Source organism: Gobius niger (assembly GCF_951799975.1).
Source record: "Gobius niger genome assembly, chromosome: 1".
NCBI classification, from domain to species: domain Eukaryota; kingdom Metazoa; phylum Chordata; class Actinopteri; order Gobiiformes; family Gobiidae; genus Gobius; species Gobius niger.
The window spans coordinates 49471364-49491330 of NC_136852.1; the positions used below are offsets into that span (position 1 = coordinate 49471364).

Genomic DNA, 19967 nt, shown 5'->3' on the forward strand with positions numbered 1-19967 from the left:
CACCCCTTTGTGATGAACTTGGTGACGCTATTTTCGTCCTTCTTGTTCTAGATGCTTTATTTTTGTACTTGCTGCAACTCTGCTCATTTTTGCTATTTCATCTCATGAGCTTTTCTACAACATTATAAATTGCTTTCATCTACTTCTCCAAACTGGTTTATATTAGGCCACAGATGAACACAGTGTGTTAAGTGCTAAGTTTCGATTTTATTTTAGGCAACAGTGCTGAAACTGACTTCCTCTTTTTACTTCTGTCTCTCTTGTCGGCAGTTACACCGTGTGTGCCCCGCTGTTGGCATCATCTCAGCTCCCCCAGAGGCTCATGGGAATTAAACAGACGCCACGAATGAGCTGAACTTAAAGGAGTGAGATTTTTTACAACCATTGAACACTCTCTACAGTTTTATCTCTATGGAAGGCTCATCCGAGTAAACAAAGCATTGGTTTGGCTGGGTTTATTGCGCTGTGGAGCTCTGTGCGCAGCTATGGTCCAACTGCCTTCAACTTTGACCTTCCCGCCGGCCTCACCATGCTCGACGCCCCCGCCGTCTTCTACATCGTCCTGGAGCTGCTGATCGCTGTTTTCTCTGTTCTGGGGAATGTGCTCGTGTGCTGGGCCGTGGGTCTCAACTCAAACCTGCAGACCATCACCAACTTCTTCGTGGTGTCCCTGGCCGTGGCGGACATCGCGGTGGGCGTCCTGGCCATCCCCTTCGCCATCGCCATCAGCACCGGCTTCTGCTCGAACTTCTACGGCTGCCTCTTCATCGCCTGCTTCGTGCTGGTGCTGACGCAGAGCTCCATCTTCAGTCTGCTGGCCATCGCCATCGACCGCTACATCGCCATCAAGATCCCGCTCAGGTGAGAAGACACTGCATGGTTTGGTTTCAGATTCTTCGGGACCCAACGTCACTGTAGACCAGGGGTAGGTAACGTCAGGCCCTTCTGTAGAACCTCTGGCCGTCAAGATGATTTGGAGAAATATTATTACACAAATCAGAGAGGATGATTTTTAGAGTTAACCTCTTAACTCCGGCCTTAACCAAGTTTCTCCAGCTTTACACAAAACTACAAAACTCATCTTAATTGATCATTTGATCATCATTATTTTTGAAACTATTTTCCATCGCTTTTTTAATGCGTTTTTGTCACATTTGTAGCACTTTCCTGTTCCTCTTTTGTGGCTTTTTTAATGCATTTTCATCACTTTGTCATCACTTTTTCATTGTCTTTTTGTCACGTTTTTGTGGCTTTTTTTGTCACTTGTTCGTCCTTTTTTGTCACTTTTTTGTTACTCTTTTGTTGCTTTTTTGATGCTTTTTTCAAGATGCTTTTAGATTTAGGTTAAGCCAAACTGAGAATATGTGCTCAGTTCAGGCGGGGGTTATGAGGTTAAATTACTCTAAAATGTGAGAAATACTGTCAATTACTTCTAAATTTCAAATGCAGAACACCCAGTTAGGTATATTGTTCATCATATTATGTACAGCACTGGAATTTGTAGAAAGTGGTGCTTTACTTTGGGCTTAAATTGGCAGGTTTGGTCTTTTTTTTTCGTCCACCAAGCAAACCTGCCATAGACTGACAAGCCACTACCCAAAACAGAATACAACTTGTGATATGTAATGTAAAATGTCAGGTTGTGTTTCAGTGCTTTTCTTCAGTAGATAAATATTGCAAGAAAGGCTTGTTTTCTCTGAAAGACTCGCGACCGTCTTAAAAGGTTTCTGCGACCCCCCAGCTGAGAATCACACATCAAATGAACGGTGGATTCAAAACCCATGCCAGTTTGTGTCACTCATTTCAATTTCTGTAATTTCTCTGCTAAATATTAGTCCTGCTTCTGCCACTGAACCGACCAAATCAGTGTGATCCATTTAGAATTTTATTCAATTTCTCCTTTAATCTCTCTCCCAGACGTCTCATTCTCATTCAGTTAATTGCATTTGTTTTCCGACAATAGCAGCCCTCAAATTTTGTCTCATATCAAATATTTGTCAAATTCAATCGGGACGAGCAATGATGCCTCCTAATGCGCACGTCATTAGTTACAGCCCAGTTTAAAAAGCGCTTTGGCCCAACTCCGGCCCTTGATCAAATAAAGATGGTTGATAGGCAGTAATTCCATTTCTCCAACTTAGCGAGAATTTTAGTCAGGTCATGAAAGAGCGCACAACCCCATCACGGTTTATAATGGTGAAAGGTTTTGTCTCAAATTCCCAAAACTTGAGGCTTATACACCTCAGATATAAAGCAGATGTAAAATCAGATATAAAGCATAGATACAGTAACTGAACAATGACAAACTGTAGATGATCTTAATCTGCAGCCTCTCCACCAAAAAACTGCTTCAATGCTTCTACAGACTGTGCATGTACAACCTATTTTTAGCTACAAGACCATTAATCTTGCTCTTATCATTTATCTGCTTGATTTAGAAATCTCAGATCTGTCTTTTTTTGTTGTTGTTCCTGGAAAATAAGTACTGGTATGTGATAAGTACATTTCTCAACATAACATTCTTCCTTATTAGTCTATGTGTCATGAAAGTCTCACCATCAAACCTCGTCTTTTATTTTATCGACATGTGGGTAAAACGGGATTGGCTCTAGGCAGAAAATATCCAAAAATGCCTGTCCCGCAGGACAGTGTCTCTGCGGGGCAGTTAGGCGAATATGCTCTGATGGCTTTTGCAGACGGCGTATCCTCAGCATAACCCCATGTGCTTTTACTTTGCTAATCGCTCCAATGATGCTGTGTGTAAAGATTTCAAGACTGAGATGACTCAAAAGTGGCAAAAGGGGATACAGCGAAGTCTATGAATATTAGAGCTGAAACAACTAATCGATCAATCAACTGCTAACCGATTATTGAAATTGTTTGCTTTCAATTAATCGTCTTCTGGTATATACACAAGCATAGATACTTGCTCCTTGCTTATGAAGCAGAGGTTTTCCGTTATAAAGTTGACTTAAAGGCAAACTGTGTGACATTTTGGACTAATGACCAGCCAAGCAGGAACTTGTGGACTTTTAGATCCTTTAGATTTATTTATGGTTTGGGCATAAATTAAACTAATTACTTGAAGAGCGAGGTAGACAAGGCTACACTCGATCAATAAGTCAGGACGTTGTACAAATCAAGTACGAATCTTAGAGAGCAAAAAGTTGCGTAAAATTACAAGAAAACAGAATAAATCAATAAAACATCACATAAAAATGTATTAATTACAGTAAAAAGCAAGAGTGCAGAGAAAACACTGTCAGTTGTCATATTCATGAGTAAAAAAAACAACTGTTTTCAGCCTGGATTTGAACATTGTCAGAGGCCTGTGTCACATCCTCATGAAGACTGTTTTAGATGTTAGCTTTAACCTTACAGTGTTAACTCTGGGAACCACCAGGAGACCCCTCCCTGAAGTTCTCAGGGCCCGAGATGGTTCATACGGCTCTAACATGTCAGAGATGTACTTCGGTGCTAAACCATGAAAAGACTTGTAACGAGCAGAACTGTTTTAAAGTCTATTCTCTGAGCGACCGGAAGCCAGTGCAGAGACCGGAGCACTGGACTAATATGGTCGTATTTCCTGGTTCTTGTCAGGACTCAAGGAGCAGCGTTCTGGATGTGCTGCAGCTGTCTATGTGCAAAGATTTCTATTAAAATAAATCTTTGCAAATACAGAGCCTCAACTTCTCCATACAGCCTAAATGAATAACTCGATGAATATGTCCTCGTGAAATGTTCCGCAATGTAGCTTTAAGGCCTAAAATTTCAAGTAAAACCCCCGTCATTCTGTATTATTTTCCTGAGGCTATGGCTTTTGTGCCATTTACTTAGTTCACGAATTATCTGCACTTAAAGCCTATATTTGTGTTTTTAACTTAAGCTCTGAACAATCTTTTCTGCCTCCACACGTCATATTTTTTTTTCTATATTAAAAAAGGCCCCAAATTATTGAAACGTTGACCTGTCTTTAAATTGTTAAATGTGTCATATTTCTGATGTCTGTCATAGTGTTGTTATCACAATGCCACAAACACACTGGCTTCTTCCTGTGTGTGTGTCTCTGCAGAGCGTGGGTCGGTCTTCATTGTTTTTTGCATGAAATCGTAGGGGGCTGTTTATGGACGTTAACCCTTTGCACTTTAACTTCCCAAGAATGCGATTCAACAAGTTAAATCTCTCAGCTGCTCTCCCACACTGCAGCGCGGCCAGACCCGAAATAGACCCATCGCAAACTGCTGCAGGGACACTTGTAGCAGTGTAAACCACCAAAATCTATTGCACGTTTATTTGTTTAATGACAAGTGGGCCTGTGAAGCCCAATTCTATCACTGAACAAGGTTGGTGTGTGAACCATAACTAATTAAGATGTATTCATTTTAAAAAGAGATTGATTCATACTTGGAAGGTCAAATATTTCATGAAGTGAAAACTAATGGTCCAAAATGACATGATTAATTAATGTGACTTGTTGTTACGGGACTGTTCAATCCAGTAACACTTCACACAGAACATTTCAAACAACAAAATCATTTCCAAAGTACAGCACAGAGATTGGTAAAAACAATCAGTCTTTATTAAAATAACTGTAAAACCAAATAAAAGAGAAAACACTAATAACAATACTTTTCAGATCATTTCAGAGGTTAAGGCCACAGGTTCAGTAGATTCTAATAAAACTGATGGAGATGCTTTATGTTTGTGTTAGGAAATGTTTAAAATGTCAATTAAAGTTACCCAACATGCAGAAGTGGGTGGTTACATTTACTCAAGTACATGTACTTAAGTAACCTTTTGAAGCAGCTGTACTTTTGCAAGTAGTATGAGAGGTAACTAAGTGCCTTTACTTTCCATCCTGGTGACCCCTATGATGCTTCAGGATTCATTTTGTTTCAGCTTTTTTAGGGTTTCTGGAAAAACGTACTTGAAGACAATTCAATCTGCAGTGAAAACCAAAAATCCTGAAAACAACTGATCATGATGCATCTTAGGGCATCCAGGATGGTGAGTAAAGGAACCGTGGACAGAGCAATAAAGGAACAGACACAACCTGAGAAGTTCTGCCGACACTGTGCTGTTGTCACAGGTCTGTCCTTATCATCCTCTGTCAAGGAGAGGTCACAGAACGTTGTCTTTTGATTAGATGATTTTGTCTTATCCTTGTTAGACTGGTCTAAACACAGCACTCACTGACTTAATCCTTTACAAAACAAAGAACAAAAGTGCCATCATAAAATTTAACCCAGGCCATAAACATTAACCAGCAGGTACATGTTGAAATTTTACTCACAGTTATAGTAAATAATTTCCCCTTTTCTCAAGGCATTATTTTGACCCTTCAAATTGTAAATTGCGCTAAAACACATCGGCTGCCATATTTGCGCCTCGTGTGTATGTGACTCAGGACACAGATTTCATAGCCTTCAGACTGATGGATTATCTCACGATTATTTTTAACAGACTTTAAAGTGCGCACAACAAACAATCGTCTGGCTCCGGTCCGCACAGGTTTCCTCCTCAACTTCCTCAAAGCATCTGCGTATCCTGGACACTTAGCTTAATGTGGACATGGACTGTGACATGTACTCAGAAATTAGAATGGTTGTTGTTTGTTTGTTCCTTCATTCCTTCAGACATTTCACGTACCTTGTCGGGGTGAACGTGGTGTCAAAGGGACCATTGGGGCAGATTTGCAGCCACGTCTCCACTGTTCGTGAGTGTGTGAAATAATATTGAATTTTAACAGGTGCACAGTTAGAAAATCAGCTACAAAGGATTAAAAACTCTATCATTGATTTATTTATTTTATTTTAAGGCATCGGTTTTATATAGCGCTTTTTTGGACACTCAAAGACGCTTCACATGGCATTATTCATTCACTCCATACTTGTGGCTACTATTGTAGCCACAGCTGCCCTGGGGTAGACTGACAGAAGCGAGGCAACCAGTCTGCACCATCGGCCCCTCTGACCACCACTCACTCACTCACTCACTCACTCACTCACTCCGTTCGCTAGGTTTCTTTGTGTTACCAAACGGTCTCCCATCCAAGTACCGACCAGGCCCTTCCCTGCTTAGCTTCCAAGGTCTGACGGGATTGGGCATCGCAAAGGCGGTCTGGCCACATACGCGAACAAAAAGATCTGACACTGGTATGGGATATCGGAGCCAACACTGGAATAAATAAAATTTTTGGGTATGAACTGATTCCGATACCGAACCAATACCCGTTTTGGCTTTCACCGTTTTAACAACACAACTTTCAATAACTAAATCTAAATGAATGGACCTTTTGCACTCTGAACCTGGAGAATTCAGTGGCTGAGTTTTTTGACCGCCGCCGCTAGTAGCAGAATGCTAATGCTTACGTCAACTATGGTTATAAAATACTATTAACCACTGCTGGAGTGGCCAAGTATTTGAATTTTATTTTATGAAATAACAAATCTAACAAAGGCGTATTTGTAATACACAAGTTATGATCAGTTCACTTTATGTGAGTTATTACTAGGTTATTAATTTGTTGTTATTCGGTTATTAATGTAACCTAACAATCATATACCCAAGGATATTTAGTGTAGAAAAGTTGTTGGATCCTTGGTTGATGTTTTTCCATACAGTTTATTAATCTATAACATAAAGATAAGACTCTGTTGATCTCACACTGGAGAAAAGAGACCATTCAGTTAATATCTCTAGTGTGCATCTAATCATAATTGTATAATTACATTATACAGTATTGCTCCCTGAAACATACTAAATGTGCTTACAAGCTCATCCCTGTGAAGATCTAGAGATTAAAATGCAGTAAAGTCAGAATGGGTTTGGACTACAACGAACTGTTTAAAATGTACACCCAAAGTTTGTGAACATAAACAAAATCAGATCTATAGCCTTTAAGTGTGTCTTGTGGGTAATCTTGCTGCTTTTTCAATGCAAATACATATTGGTGAACTGAATATTACTTGACCCGCTCTACAACAAAGTAAACATATCTGCATTGCTAAGTCTTATTGTTTATTTTGCAGGTACAACAGTTTGGTGACGGGAAAGCGCGCCCAGGGCATCATTGCCATCTGCTGGCTGCTCTCTATAATCATCGGCCTGACTCCCATGATGGGCTGGCACACACCGGATGACCAGGAGCCCACTTCTCCTCCCCCCGACCCGCCCTGCCCCGCCGGATACATGAACTGCCTGTTTGAGTCTGTCGTGGATATGAGCTACATGGTCTACTTCAACTTCTTCGGCTGCGTTTTGGTGCCTCTGCTGCTCATGCTCGGCATCTACCTGTGCATCTTCATGGCGGCGCGTCACCAGCTGAAACTGATGGAGCTCAAAGTGGTGCACGGAGAGAAGTCGCGCTCCACGCTGCAAAAGGAGGTCCAGGCCGCCAAGTCCCTGGCGATCATCGTGGGGCTGTTCGCGGTCTGCTGGCTTCCCTTGCACATAATCAACTGCTTCACCCTGTTTTGCCCCGCTCCCAAATGTGATCGCCCGCCTATTTGGGTCCTAAACTTTGCCATACTCCTCTCTCACGGCAACTCGGTGATCAACCCGTTCATCTACGCCTACCGCATCCGAGAGTTCAGGCAGACCTTTCACAAAATCATTCACCGCCATATTCTTGGACGGAAAGAGCAAATTCAGAGCAGGGGCGGCCATCGAGCGTCCATTCACACTAGCATAAGTGACTCCATAAGGATAAAGCCGAACGGACTAAACATGCTAAATATGGAGGTATTCCCTGAGCCCAGTAGTAACGGAAACAACTACGAGTGCTCGTACCGGTGCCACGGCCCGACGTCGCCAGTGGGGGGCGGCCTTGTGTCGGTGGCGCACTCGCCTTTGTCCATCGTCATCTCCTCCCACTGCCCGAAAGGCAAGCCACACCCTTTACAAAGCCTGAGTCACATTCAAGCGGATCAGCGTTCAAAACACGCGGAGGAGGAGCCGGGATCGCAGTTTGCGGAGGACAAGCAAATGCAGTTTACCCACGATGCATCGCTGCTGGAGTCTCAAAACAGACGAGTGGAAATCGGATCGTGACAAATGCGAGAAGAGACGTTTTGAGACGGTATTAGTGTGATTTAAAGTGAAATGAAAGGCGGTGAGGGTCTGAAGGATTCGCCTGGTGTGTCGAGCTCAGCCTGCGCACACATGCTGTTGTTGTGTCCCCGGGCAAGACACTTAACCATGGGCGTCAGACTGGGGTGAAAGGGCCAAGTGCAAGGGAGGCGCCCTCAGAAAGGAAGCATTGATGTCCACTATAGGGCCTTTTCATCAAACTGTGCCAAAACGTGCGATCTTGAGATATGGATATCGTGTCCCTTCGTACTTGAATTTTCAAAGCTTGACCAGGACTCATGTTTCTAATTTAATTTGAATAAACGTTTTCATTTGTGTGAGGTCCAACACATAATAATAGACATTCACTGTGACCGCCCTGTCTCTGATTTTCATTTGCTTTTGGACAATGGTTTATAAATACTAAGTGTTTACCTTCAGGGATGAATGTTTAGTCTGCACTACCGTCTGCATCATTGTTTTGCACTGTTTTGAGAAAAATGTATCGGACAAAAAGCTTGTTTATGAACTGCATTTTCACGTTTTCTCGCACACCGCAGCAGATGTATGAGAGATTAAGCCGAATTGTGTCTGCAGTCTACTGTGTCGTATAGTTGTTGTTCCGCTCACGACCACAAACATCTACAAGGAAAACGTATAGATTGTCTTTGATAACAATAGGCGGATCTTTGTTGACATCTTTGTGCGCATGCGCGAGTGGGTGTGTGGCAACAAAACAAACAATATGGCGGGCTGTAAAGACGCGACGAGCACTTTCAAGAGAGTTGGCGGGCGAAATCCACAATATATAACCACTTTAACATCTGAAGACCGGAGGAGGTTTGGAGAGAAGCTCAAAATTTGTATTGGTAACGAAATCGAAGTTATTCAAAGCCCATATGAGATCTGGGATGACAAAAAATGTTGGTCTGAGTCGCCCGTGTCTTGGCCACCAATCTGCTGGGGAGACATTTATTCTTATTTAATAGAAAGCCCTGGACCCTTCACTCATGAACGATTAAAGGCTTTCAAAAGTCTGGAGGCCTATGATTATTTTGTTTCTAGAAAAGTTGGGCCAATCTTTTCTGCCAAACAGAAAGCGGTGATCGTGCTAAAAGCAGAGGTTCGACCTGGCCAAGCAGAGTCACAGCGTGATTCGCATCTCCCGTGGGTGATCACCAAAGACAACGGTGAAATAATCACTGCTCACTGTGACTGCAAAGCCGGGTAAGTCTTCATTGATCAGTGATCTTATTTATTCATTTTTGAAAATGTAGTGACTGTTGTAATTCAGTTGTGTTCAGTGTGTGACTTCAATGGCGTCTGGTCTATGGTGAAAAACTGTATATCACAGCTTACACATTTCTCCTTCTTTCAAATCCAGTCTTGGAGAAACATGCAGTCATGCAGCAGCTTTAATGTTTAAAGTAGAAGCAGCTGTCAGGATAGGACTTACAACTGCTGCATGTACCAGTGAGGCTTGCAGGTATCAAAGCACAGAGCAGAATGTAATGTTTGGTTATTCTGATCAGATCAACTAGATATGGACACTCAAAAAAGATGTTTTGCGCCTAACATATGAATCCAGAAATAAACAGCCTATTCTCCTTTTCAACGTTTCAGATGGAATCAAGTTTTTGGGAACAACTCTCTGACAGCACCTGCAGAAGAAATCAACTTCCACCCCTGTAATAAAAAAGAGACTGCTCCAAGGCCAGCATGTGAGAAGAAGGGTAGAATTCCGCTGGCTTGTACCAGAGGGGATGAAGGGTACATGGAGACGTATAGTGGGTTCCTCAGCGACTTGAAAGAAATTTGCCCCACCGCTTGCGTATTCAAGTCTTTGCCAAGATTGGACCCAGAAGAGACTGACACAGCAAACAGCGAAACAAATGACACTGAAGATGAAGGTAAAAATTGGCGCTTGACATTTACCAATTAGTTTCAATTTTCTGTATGTTTAAACGTAACTAAAATAAATTCATTAATAATGAGAAAAAGTAGAATCTGAAGCATATCTGTATTTAATAGAGGCCTATGCATTTTGACTTGCATCTTCATCAGGGCGGTATGACACGCATGTGTAAAGCATGGCATTTAAATACAGGTCATTGTGTGATCAGTCATATGACAGCTGTGCATGCAATAGAATTATCAATGCAAAACAGCACTAATATTTATATATCCATACACGATATATTCAGGAGGATAGAATGCAGCAAGAATATGACATCAGATATTGGCTATATACAAAATAGGGTTGCTCTATTACAGAATAGAATATTATCACATACACAATACATACGTGAGACAGTGTCCCGTGTTTTAGCTGCATTGCATGCATTGCATTGTGAACTCTATTGCATGCATAGCTGATTGTGACTGATCACACCTGTGTCATACTGTCCTCATGAAGTCTAATGTCAAAGCGCATTGGACTCTATTAAATCCAGGTGTGCCTCAGATTTTATTTTTGGTTTATATTACGCCTAGCACCTTGTGCCTTACCTCTTTTCATAAATATTCATTATTCTGTTTTACAGATGTGGATGTTTCCGCACACATGGAGAATGCTGGTGAACCCTATCAGGTGTCGATAACACCACATCAGGAACCACAGCTCGACCATCTACTTGCCAAGGAGTCTCCTGGTCCACCACCTTTCCCATTTAGTGGCAATAGGCTCCAAAGGTGGGGAGAGACTCCACAAGAGATCTCAGCTCAGCATAAAGTTTACATAGATTCACTCTCTGTGACATATGATCAGGCAAATAAACTTCAGAATGAAACAAAACAACAGGCTGATTGTCCCAAATGGTTTGTACTGAAATACTCAAGACTCACTGCTTCAAATTTTGGAAAAATTTGCAAGAAAATGAGCAGTAAAAATGCTAAACCAGAACTTGTTGCACGTGACATGCTTCATCCAAAGCCCCCCACTGATTTCCAAAAAAGAATGCTCTCTTGGGGAAAGGAAAATGAAAGCATCGCCATTCAAGTTTACAAAGGACTAGCACAGAGAAGGCATGTCATCGTACATGAATGTGGCTTGTACATCAGCCCAGAAGAACCCATTCTCGCCGCCACTCCTGACAGAGTTTGTTACGACAGCACAGAGGTCAGCAAGTGGGGGATCATTGAGGTGAAATGCCCATATAGTGTGCGAGACAAAACCCCAAGTGAGGCGGCAAAATCTGACAAGTTCATGAGCAAATTGCATGATGGGGCCCCAGAACTCAAACACGACCATGAGTACTACCACCAAGTACAAGGACAAATGGCCATTACTGGTGCACAGTGGTGCGATTTTGTCATTTACACAAAAGCTGGCATTGCTATTCAGAGAATTCCATTTAACCCCCAGTTTTGGATGTCAGCTGCTTGCAGATTACATAAATTCTTCTATTCCTACTTTCTACCCATGTTCATTGTGTCACAAGAGTCTGCGAAGTAATGTAAGCAAAACAGTGACATGCAAGGATACTGAAGGAAAACTTTTATTTCACTAGTGGAGGGAGCAGATTAACAAGTGCAGCGATTATTGTAACTATGTTGTCTGCACTCTTGACCAGTCCGAGTTCCCATGTTGTGTTCAGAATCCGGAATTTCTTCATCCGACCAATGGCCCGTTCGACCTGTTAAAAGAAAGGAATATATTAGAATATACATTTTAATCAGCTGATGTGTACATTCGAAGTACTTTGCATTTTATTTATGTTCAACAGAGCACTTTGGAAAAAACAATGCACTTTTTTTTAAGAATGTCTATTTTTCCAGACTGAATGTTATTATTTCTGGATTTCAGTCTTAAAATGTTATTAAAATAATTGCTGGTTATAATTTCAAGCGTATGTTTGTGTAAGTTTGAAACCTAGTTCGTATTCTTCAGATCATAGGTTTATGAATCTAGACCGAATATTACAAAAGTTAATAGAAGACATATTGTACTTATTATTCTTTATCCTCCTCAAGTCAAATGTTCTGTAAATAAGCATTCATAAAACAAGAAACATTTTTACCATAAATTGAATGTGGAGGAACCGTTTCAACTTACGTGAATTCTGACATTGGCAATTTTCCTTGAATCGATGACTTCCTTGTGGCTAAGCTGATTTTTGCCTTTTGTGAACGCAGGGATGACGAGGCTTGCTCCTCTGCAGAGAAGTTCTTCTCGAATGAGAAATCCTCGATCTGCCATAACCTTCAACACAGTCATAAAAAAATAAAAATTATGTTACAACTATTTTATTTATTTGAGAGGGAGGGTTTGGAGGGGGATACATTTACATGTTATAAAAAGAAACAATTTACCTGGTCCCCATGCTCGAGCTGTTCCAGGAATCCACTGTTGATTGTCAGCTCCTTGTCTGATACCCGGCCACCCCAGCACTTGGACAGGAAACAAACTGCTCCTGTTGGAGTAATTCCCACCAACAGCTTCAACGTGTTGTGATGTTTGTATGTAGAGTATGTGATATTTCGAGCTAGTAAATTAGATGGTCGTTGTATGAAGATCTCACTGCAGTCGATTATGACACAAGTCTTTTTGTATCTTTTAGTTTTCTTGAAAGCTTTAGGCAGGTTTCTTATTATAGCCCCTTTTTCTGGCCACACTATCAGGAACTTTAGGGCGTCAGCCAATACAGAACTTCCAACCTTAACTATCTTTGTTACTTGGTCAGCACTTATCTTGAACCTGAAGAAAGATAACAACATTAATGAATAGAAATCATGATTAATATATTTGCAATGTTAAAACAACAAATTAGATAACTTCCGTGAATCTTACCTGTATGCTAGGTCCTTGTTCTGCAGTCCCAGCCTCAGCTTCATTAAAAGAAGAAGGACCTTGTCTGGGATGCTCAATTTCTTACAGAAGGAGGGCAGTTGACGAGCAGACACCACTTCAACTATCCAATCAAATAGTTTCCGACTTCTGAGGCCTTCAACAAAAAGTGGTAGTAATTTGGATTATGTCACCTACATTGGGTGTAGTTTGGTTGCTGATAGACATATTTAATAACATGTCCAAGTGCATTATGTACAATTTTAATTATATATATCATTGCATTATAAATCTCAATTTCATTTATTTTATCTGCTCAAATTATGGGCAAATAAACTTTAAATAAAATTGTACTTAGAAAAAGCACATACCTGTGAAATACTTGAGTTGTTTTTCACTCAGATTGTTTACAGTGAATTCTTCTTTATTTAGAGCTTCTTGGAATTTCGTGCTCTTCTCATTGTAGTACACAGCAGCTCGTTGCTGCGCCAGAAGTTCTCCTGCCAGTCTTTTGGTCTCAGCTTCAAGTTGCTGTATTTTCGCTGCCTGGTCAGAGCAACTTATGCTGGTTCCTGTGGTCATTTCATTGTCAGCAGAAGCGGGATCAGGGTCAACAGTGACGGTCACTTCGAAGTCCATGCTAGCATCATGACCACCCAGGCCCGGACCCGTAGCAGAAGTGAAAGGCGTTGCGGATACTCGTTGCCTTTTGATCCTCCGTTCATATCGCTGAACCGCTTTTTCTTTTGCTTTTAAGTTTTGCGATCCAGAATAGCCCATTTTGATGTGAGGAACATAGTCCGGGTGCTGTGGATCGCGGTTTGGTACACCTGAATCAGAACGCGAAAAAAAATGACTCGGTTGATTTGACTAAGCTCTATTTTTTCAATCTTCTATAAATACATAGTCACTAAGACTTACCATGAACAAAATGAGCCTCACACACTCGATCAGTAGCTGCAGGAATCCATGCTTTCTTCGGAGCGTCCGGGTTCAATCGCCTAATTGCACGCAACCATTTCTTTCGTTTTTCGCGGTCCTTTTCGGAGGGAATTCTAAAAAACTTTTTATCAGGCCCCCAACGAGCCGTACAATCGACCACACAGCAAGAGTGAACCATCCTCTTCTCTTAATCCTCCTCCAAACGTGCAAAACAATCGAACAACAGGTATAATGCGGTGTTTCCTGCCACACGACTCCCATGACGCAACGCGACAAACATAAACAATGACGTCACAAAAGATCCGCTTATTAAGAGGTTTGCTTTATACAACAGATTGACTTTTGAGCTGAAATGAAAATCACACATTGAGTTTGAGTCTGTTTCTTTAATGCATCTTGTATGTTCACTATCTTTTCCCCGTTTGTGTTTTAAATTGAAAAAATTACAGATCTGCACAACCGTCATGCCTGAGGGCCTTAGCCATTCATCAGACCATGCAACTTCACCGACTTCTGCTTCACTGCAGTCTTTTCACCGTCTGATGGACACAGGCGAACAAGAATTGCCCTGCAAAAGTAAATCTAAATATTATTCTGTTTAAAGCTACATTTCATCAAAAAATATATAAATATAAATAAAATACAAGCTTTTTACTTATATTTTTGCCCATTGAAAAACCTAAAAAACAAACAAATATGTGTCTTTGCTGTGAGCGGCTCACCTCTCTGAAGACCTGAGTGCACCTTTACTGGGAGGGGGGCATCTCCAGCTCGTTTCCATGGAGATATTGGTGAAAGGAGCAAAATAGGAAATTTAAATAGGTTCGGTTCTCATCTTTTGCTGGGTACCGTTACATTTTTTTTTTATACCAGTACTTTAACGAAACTTGGTTTTTGATACCTACACCTGAACAATACTTTTTCCAATAACACCAATAATCAATAATACCAATAATCAATAATACCAATAATCAAATATCTGAAAACAGAAGAATAATGTGTGAAAGATCTGCAAATGTACATTATTGGGTTCATCTCCAATATCAAGAAATGTTTGGAAAATGGAGATTATTGTGGCAAAAAAAGGAAAATGTTGTAAAATAAATAAATAAATAAAAATAGGGAGAAAAGAGGTAATAAATTGGAAAAATAAAAAGGGGGTGGGGGTGGTAAGGGTTAGTAATAAACAATTCGGAAAAATTGGGAAAAAATTATTTTAAAAATTGGGCATGAAATCGGGGTGGGTGAGAATAAAAACATATTTATTTGAGTCTATACCTACACTCACCCAAATCCATTCTTTTATTAACCACTGGAAAAATTGCTTTTCTGTGTCTAGCTGGTCATTAGGAGCATTTAGTATTACTTGCAACAGTATTATCCAAAGGGTTCCACTGGTGCCTTTGAAATAGCGTCTTATCAAGATAAAATTTGGTTCTCAGTTTTAACCGTACTCAATACTTATTAAGTTTTAAAACATAAGAACCTAAGTGTAGTTTTATAAAGGGCTAAAGCTGCTTTCATGTGGTGTCAAAATGATGGTTAATTCCACTTGTTGAGTGGAAAATTACTCACAAGTGACCCGATATTTCACTCTAGAAAAGTGGGAAGTACTTTTGATACCCAAGTTTCCAAGAGCTTTGGCCTGTCAGAATGACAGAGAGCAGCGATAATACTTCTTTTATCTCAGTCATAATCGTATTGAACAAACGCTTGTCATTCGTACCTCCAGGTGTTTCGTCCTAATTTTTTCCTTTCACTATATTTATTTGTTGGCCTATCCTAAATAATGGAGCTGGCCACATCGCTTCACAAGATTCTGTTAGCCCACGCTGAACGTTACGGGGGAAGCCACCCGCCCTCAGTCCATTCTTAATTTACAGTTCATACTTGTAGCAGATTGTGTAGTTCGTTACCTTTCTGTCGACTATTTTCTTGAACATGTTTACGGCAGCTGTTTCACAAATTTCTTTGGCCACAAAAACACTTAAAGGGGGGGTACTGTGCAAAATCGACTTTTTCAAGCTTTACATCATGTTATTCTGTCATTCCCTCATTAAAAACATGCCTGAAGTGTTGCCATGGCACATTCACGTATTTTTGAGTAATCTGTAAAAACTCTGATGGCAGCCATTTTAGGGATAGGTTTGCCTGAGTCCTCCTAGGAACGCCCCCACCTCCTGGAGACGCCTCCGAGCTTTCGTCACCAGCCGAGTAACCAACCACTGCTCCTCAGCAGAACCCCCTCCCCACTGATGCCACAGACAGCGTGTGGAGGGGGCGTGTCGGAAAGGGTCAGGGGTTCTTAAAGAGACACAGGCCTATTTCAATACATTCACTACAGCCATTTTGAGAGAGCAATTTTACACAAGGCAGTTATTCTAATTTACTGCATTTACAGACCAACAGAAGGTTTGGTCATCATTGCAGCGTGCTATAGACTGGTGCTATGTGATTGAAAAAAGCATAATACCCCCTCTTCAAACACATCTCCTGCATCTTTCCCAAAGCACACGAAGGCCGCATAAATAACATGGGGCTTGTAATATTCTTCTTGACCACTTGTCCTCGTGCCCTAAATCCCAGTGTGAATTACCAGTAATCTCATTCATCTAATCTGCTTTTACTGTTTGTCTATTGTCACAGATGTTTTCCCTTCCTCAAACTGTAAACCATCCAGTAACTAAACTATTTCTTTATCTGATCAAACACAAATAACTGTTTTGTATATTATCATTTTTACTTCTTTCTTGTATCATGATTCCCAGTCGGGTTCAACTTTCAGTGCTTTGACCCCGAGACGGTTTGTGAAAGCATTTTCAAAAGACCCCGCAGAGAGTTACATGTCCTCGATTTTTATTCAGCTTTTGTGGCAAAGTACGGTCAAGTTAAAGGTCACAGCAAAAGCTCCAGTTGAAAGGACTTCAAAAAGAATAGCATTTCATTCTTTAGCTCTGCTTTTGCTCCATGATTTCCATTTTAAAGCTACACTGCGGAACATGGCAAGTCACAAGAGAATATTTCATAACTGTCACAAAATCATGCTTTAAGCTCAGCTGGACACAGACAATGTGTTTTTGTTACTTGGAATATGATCCACTTAGAAATAAAAAAGGAGAAGCGGCATTTGAGCCTAACGTATGCAGACAGTTAGCAGCTAGTCCGTTAGCCTGCCCAATGTATTTTTCCCATAGCCGTTAGCATTAGCCACCGAGCATCGCAAAATTATGAACGATCCAGATGTTTTCAGCTGTTGTCAACCCATTTTTTGATTTGATTTTGATTTATTTCCACATAATAAAAACAATAACATGATTACATCTGGTTTCACAAACGTGATGGAAGATTACCGAAAACCCTCAAATAAAGTAAATTGAAATACATTGTCAGAAAACACAATCCAACGTACTTCAATACTGGTTTTAGAAATGGATCCCAAGAGGAAAATAGCAATCACTCAGAAGCAAAGATTTAAGAGATTTTCTAAACTGAATTGGGGAAAGCCCATTGACCACAGCTAGGTTATATAAAGCTATAAATGAATGTACCGACCTTTTGAGATTTTACTGTAGATTCAAATTAGTGTCTAAAAGAGTCCTCTGAGATTCAAAGATCCAAAAGATTGTATTGTGAGAGGAAGGAATTCAGCGTCCTGATAGCCTGGTGGATAAAACTGTTCTTTGAAATAAGTAAAGTTCAAAATAACTCCATCTTATAATATGTTAATGATAAAGAAAGCACAGAAATGATGTGAATACCACATAAAGGACAAACATACCTCGCCATGCTTTAGTATTGCACCTGGCTTCTCTATTCATTTTTTGACTGCTAACAAAATGTACACATTTGTAGGAACAGGTTTAGATAAAGACATTCCTTTGATTTCTATGGATAAACCAATTAAACCTCCTGTTTGATTACCTATAATCAAAGCAAATAACGTATAGCTTTAAAAGGAGATTTTTTGTTCGCCTGTTTTCAACTTCATCTGTGCTTTAGTTATGCATTGAAGTTAGTGTTTTCTGATGTTGGCTTGGTTTACACCCAGTTTAGACATAATTTATTTCAGTGTTGGAGTATTTTAGGTGGAGGAATATGTTGTAGGTGTGAAACGTTTGAGAATCACTGACCATTTAAAGTCCACTGTTGATCAATGGCGCCATCTAAGGACCAAACAATAAATTGTATTTGTGTTTCCTTCGTGAAATGTTTTTAAAAAAAAGAAAGATTGTTGAGTGATTTTTGACTTTCACTTGAAGGACAAAGCAAAAGCAGTATGCTGCTACACATGCCTTCAGCACAGTTTATCTCTCATTTGTAAAGACATTTGCCTGTTTACATGTTTATTTTTCTGACAATTATGCTCAAGACATTTTGTTTCAGCTCAAACCCTGTAAAAGCTTGTTCTTCAGTATAACTTCCATAGATATGAGGACCAGTGCAGTCGTCTGGTCTTCAAAATAGTCGGGGTTTTGTTAAAATGGGTGCAGATCTTGTAAAACAGATCCATCGTGACCTGGCATCTTTCTGCTGTCATTGGGGAGGAAGTGCGTGACTGTTTTGTTTGGGGGTTTTGTATTTTTCACTCATTTTTCTTTTTATTACTAAGCAAAGCAATAGTTTGTGTATATTACAATCAAGGAAATGAGTGTCTCCACCCTGTAGTGTGGGAGTTATCGCTCTCCACCTCTTTCCAAGTAGTTCCTAAAGACTTTCTGTAAGATGATGAGCAGTTTTAATAACTTTCTGTGGTAAAACAACTCATGTGTCAAGTCACATTTGCAGCTGCACTTTGTCTTTGTCCACCAAGTGATTGTGTTATGAGCAATTACATTCATGCAAACATTTTGTAAAGTTTTATGAGGAAACAGAATTACTTTTCTCTGTGTTAAAATACACTCCTTGACCCCCCATAAAGCTACACACTGTAATATTTTTGTTGGACCCCCTTTAGCTTTGATTACAGCACTTTCGCCGTTGCACTGTTTCGATAAGCTTCTGCCATGTCAAAGATCCAGTGTTCCTTTTTTTAAATATATATCTAATTTTGATGTTGGCAGACCGTGAATACTACGCTAGACTTTCTCCAGCCCATCCCAAAGATCTCGTATAGAAGTTCTGCTTTTTTTTTGTAAAAGCAGATGGGGAGTGCACATTGATCCCACTGTTGACCAAAACAAGACATTTAGAGTTCAAAGGTGAGAGTCCCAATTCATATACAGTTTCATGAAGGTTCCCAGCTTAGCACATGCACGTTGATACATTTGCTTCTTCCTAAGGGTCAGGTCTTTGTGCACATTTTATGCAGAGCTGAGGAGACTGAGAGGGTGGAAACAGGGGCCTTCCAAACCAAGAAGCAGAAGCAAAAAATGTCATAATTTTTTAAACTTTGCAGCTTTTGTTCTGTTTGGTTAAGAGTCACTTTTCTTCATCCTCAAAATAGCACAAGCCGAACTCCACAATCAAGACTGAAAGTAAAACACATACACTATAAATGCTAATGTTGTCATGAACATAATGAATTTTGCCTCTGGACCTGACGTTGCTTAACACTGTTTAAAAGTATGACTTTGTTTCTTATAGTATGGCGAAAAAAATTGAATGCATAAGTAGATCAAGTGTTCCAGAAATTTAATTGAGAGGTAAGTCTTCAGCCAATTAGGAATAAAAGTGTAAACTCAAATATATTTGATATATTCCCCTTTTTTAAATGCAGTTTAAACACCCTGTCATTTGGTACAGGGGTTTATAGAGTCAACCAAAATGACCAAGCAATCAATTTGGGATTTCTCATTAAAGGTGCATTATGCAACTTTTATGTGGGAAAAAAAAAAGAGTTGATATTGTGTGTATTTGACCTTGTAGTGACCCGGTGGCTGTATGAGTGGTCAGTATGATGCCTTCACTTTCGATCACAGGACGCTCCAGGATCAATTGCTTGGACGGTTTTCACTGCTCTCTCACCAGAAAACCTACAAAACAACTGATGCTGGAGCGTTGAGACCACCATGAACGAAAGTAAAGGCGCCATGCTGACCACTCATACAGCCACCGGGTCACTACAAGGTCAAAGACGCACAAATATCAACTTTTTTTCCTTGCATAAAAAAATGCATAATCCACCTTTAAACACAATTAGTAATAGGAAATAACAGGCAAAGAATAATCT

General features: G+C 40.3%; 2 protein-coding genes across 2 annotated transcripts; both read left to right on the forward strand.

Annotated features, from left to right (window-relative positions):
* The first annotated feature begins 299 nt into the window (after positions 1 to 299).
* Positions 300 to 8741, forward strand: adora2aa (adenosine A2a receptor a). Its single transcript, XM_079568308.1, has 2 exons — positions 300 to 861; positions 7032 to 8741. Exons 1-2 carry the CDS (start codon positions 530 to 532, stop codon positions 8050 to 8052), a joined length of 1353 nt encoding a protein of 450 aa, XP_079424434.1. The 5' UTR covers positions 300 to 529; the 3' UTR covers positions 8053 to 8741.
* A 10-nt stretch (positions 8742 to 8751) lies between these two features.
* Positions 8752 to 11524, forward strand: LOC306972194 (uncharacterized protein; the record flags this gene model as incomplete). The annotated part of the gene is made up of 3 exons (XM_079568717.1): positions 8752 to 8910; positions 9694 to 9980; positions 10614 to 11524. Exons 1-3 carry the CDS (start codon positions 8780 to 8782, stop codon positions 11522 to 11524), a joined length of 1329 nt encoding a protein of 442 aa, XP_079424843.1. The 5' UTR covers positions 8752 to 8779.
* Positions 11525 to 19967: the final 8443 nt, after the last annotated feature.

Bases quoted from the DNA above. Each gene is read 5' to 3' on its own strand.
- adora2aa (XM_079568308.1), top strand. From the start codon at position 530: ATGCTCGACGCCCCCGCCGTCTTCTACATCGTCCTGGAGCTGCTGATC. The intron at 862-7,031 runs GTGAGAAGACAC...TTTATTTTGCAG, and splicing joins GCCATCAAGATCCCGCTCAG to GTACAACAGTTTGGTGACGG.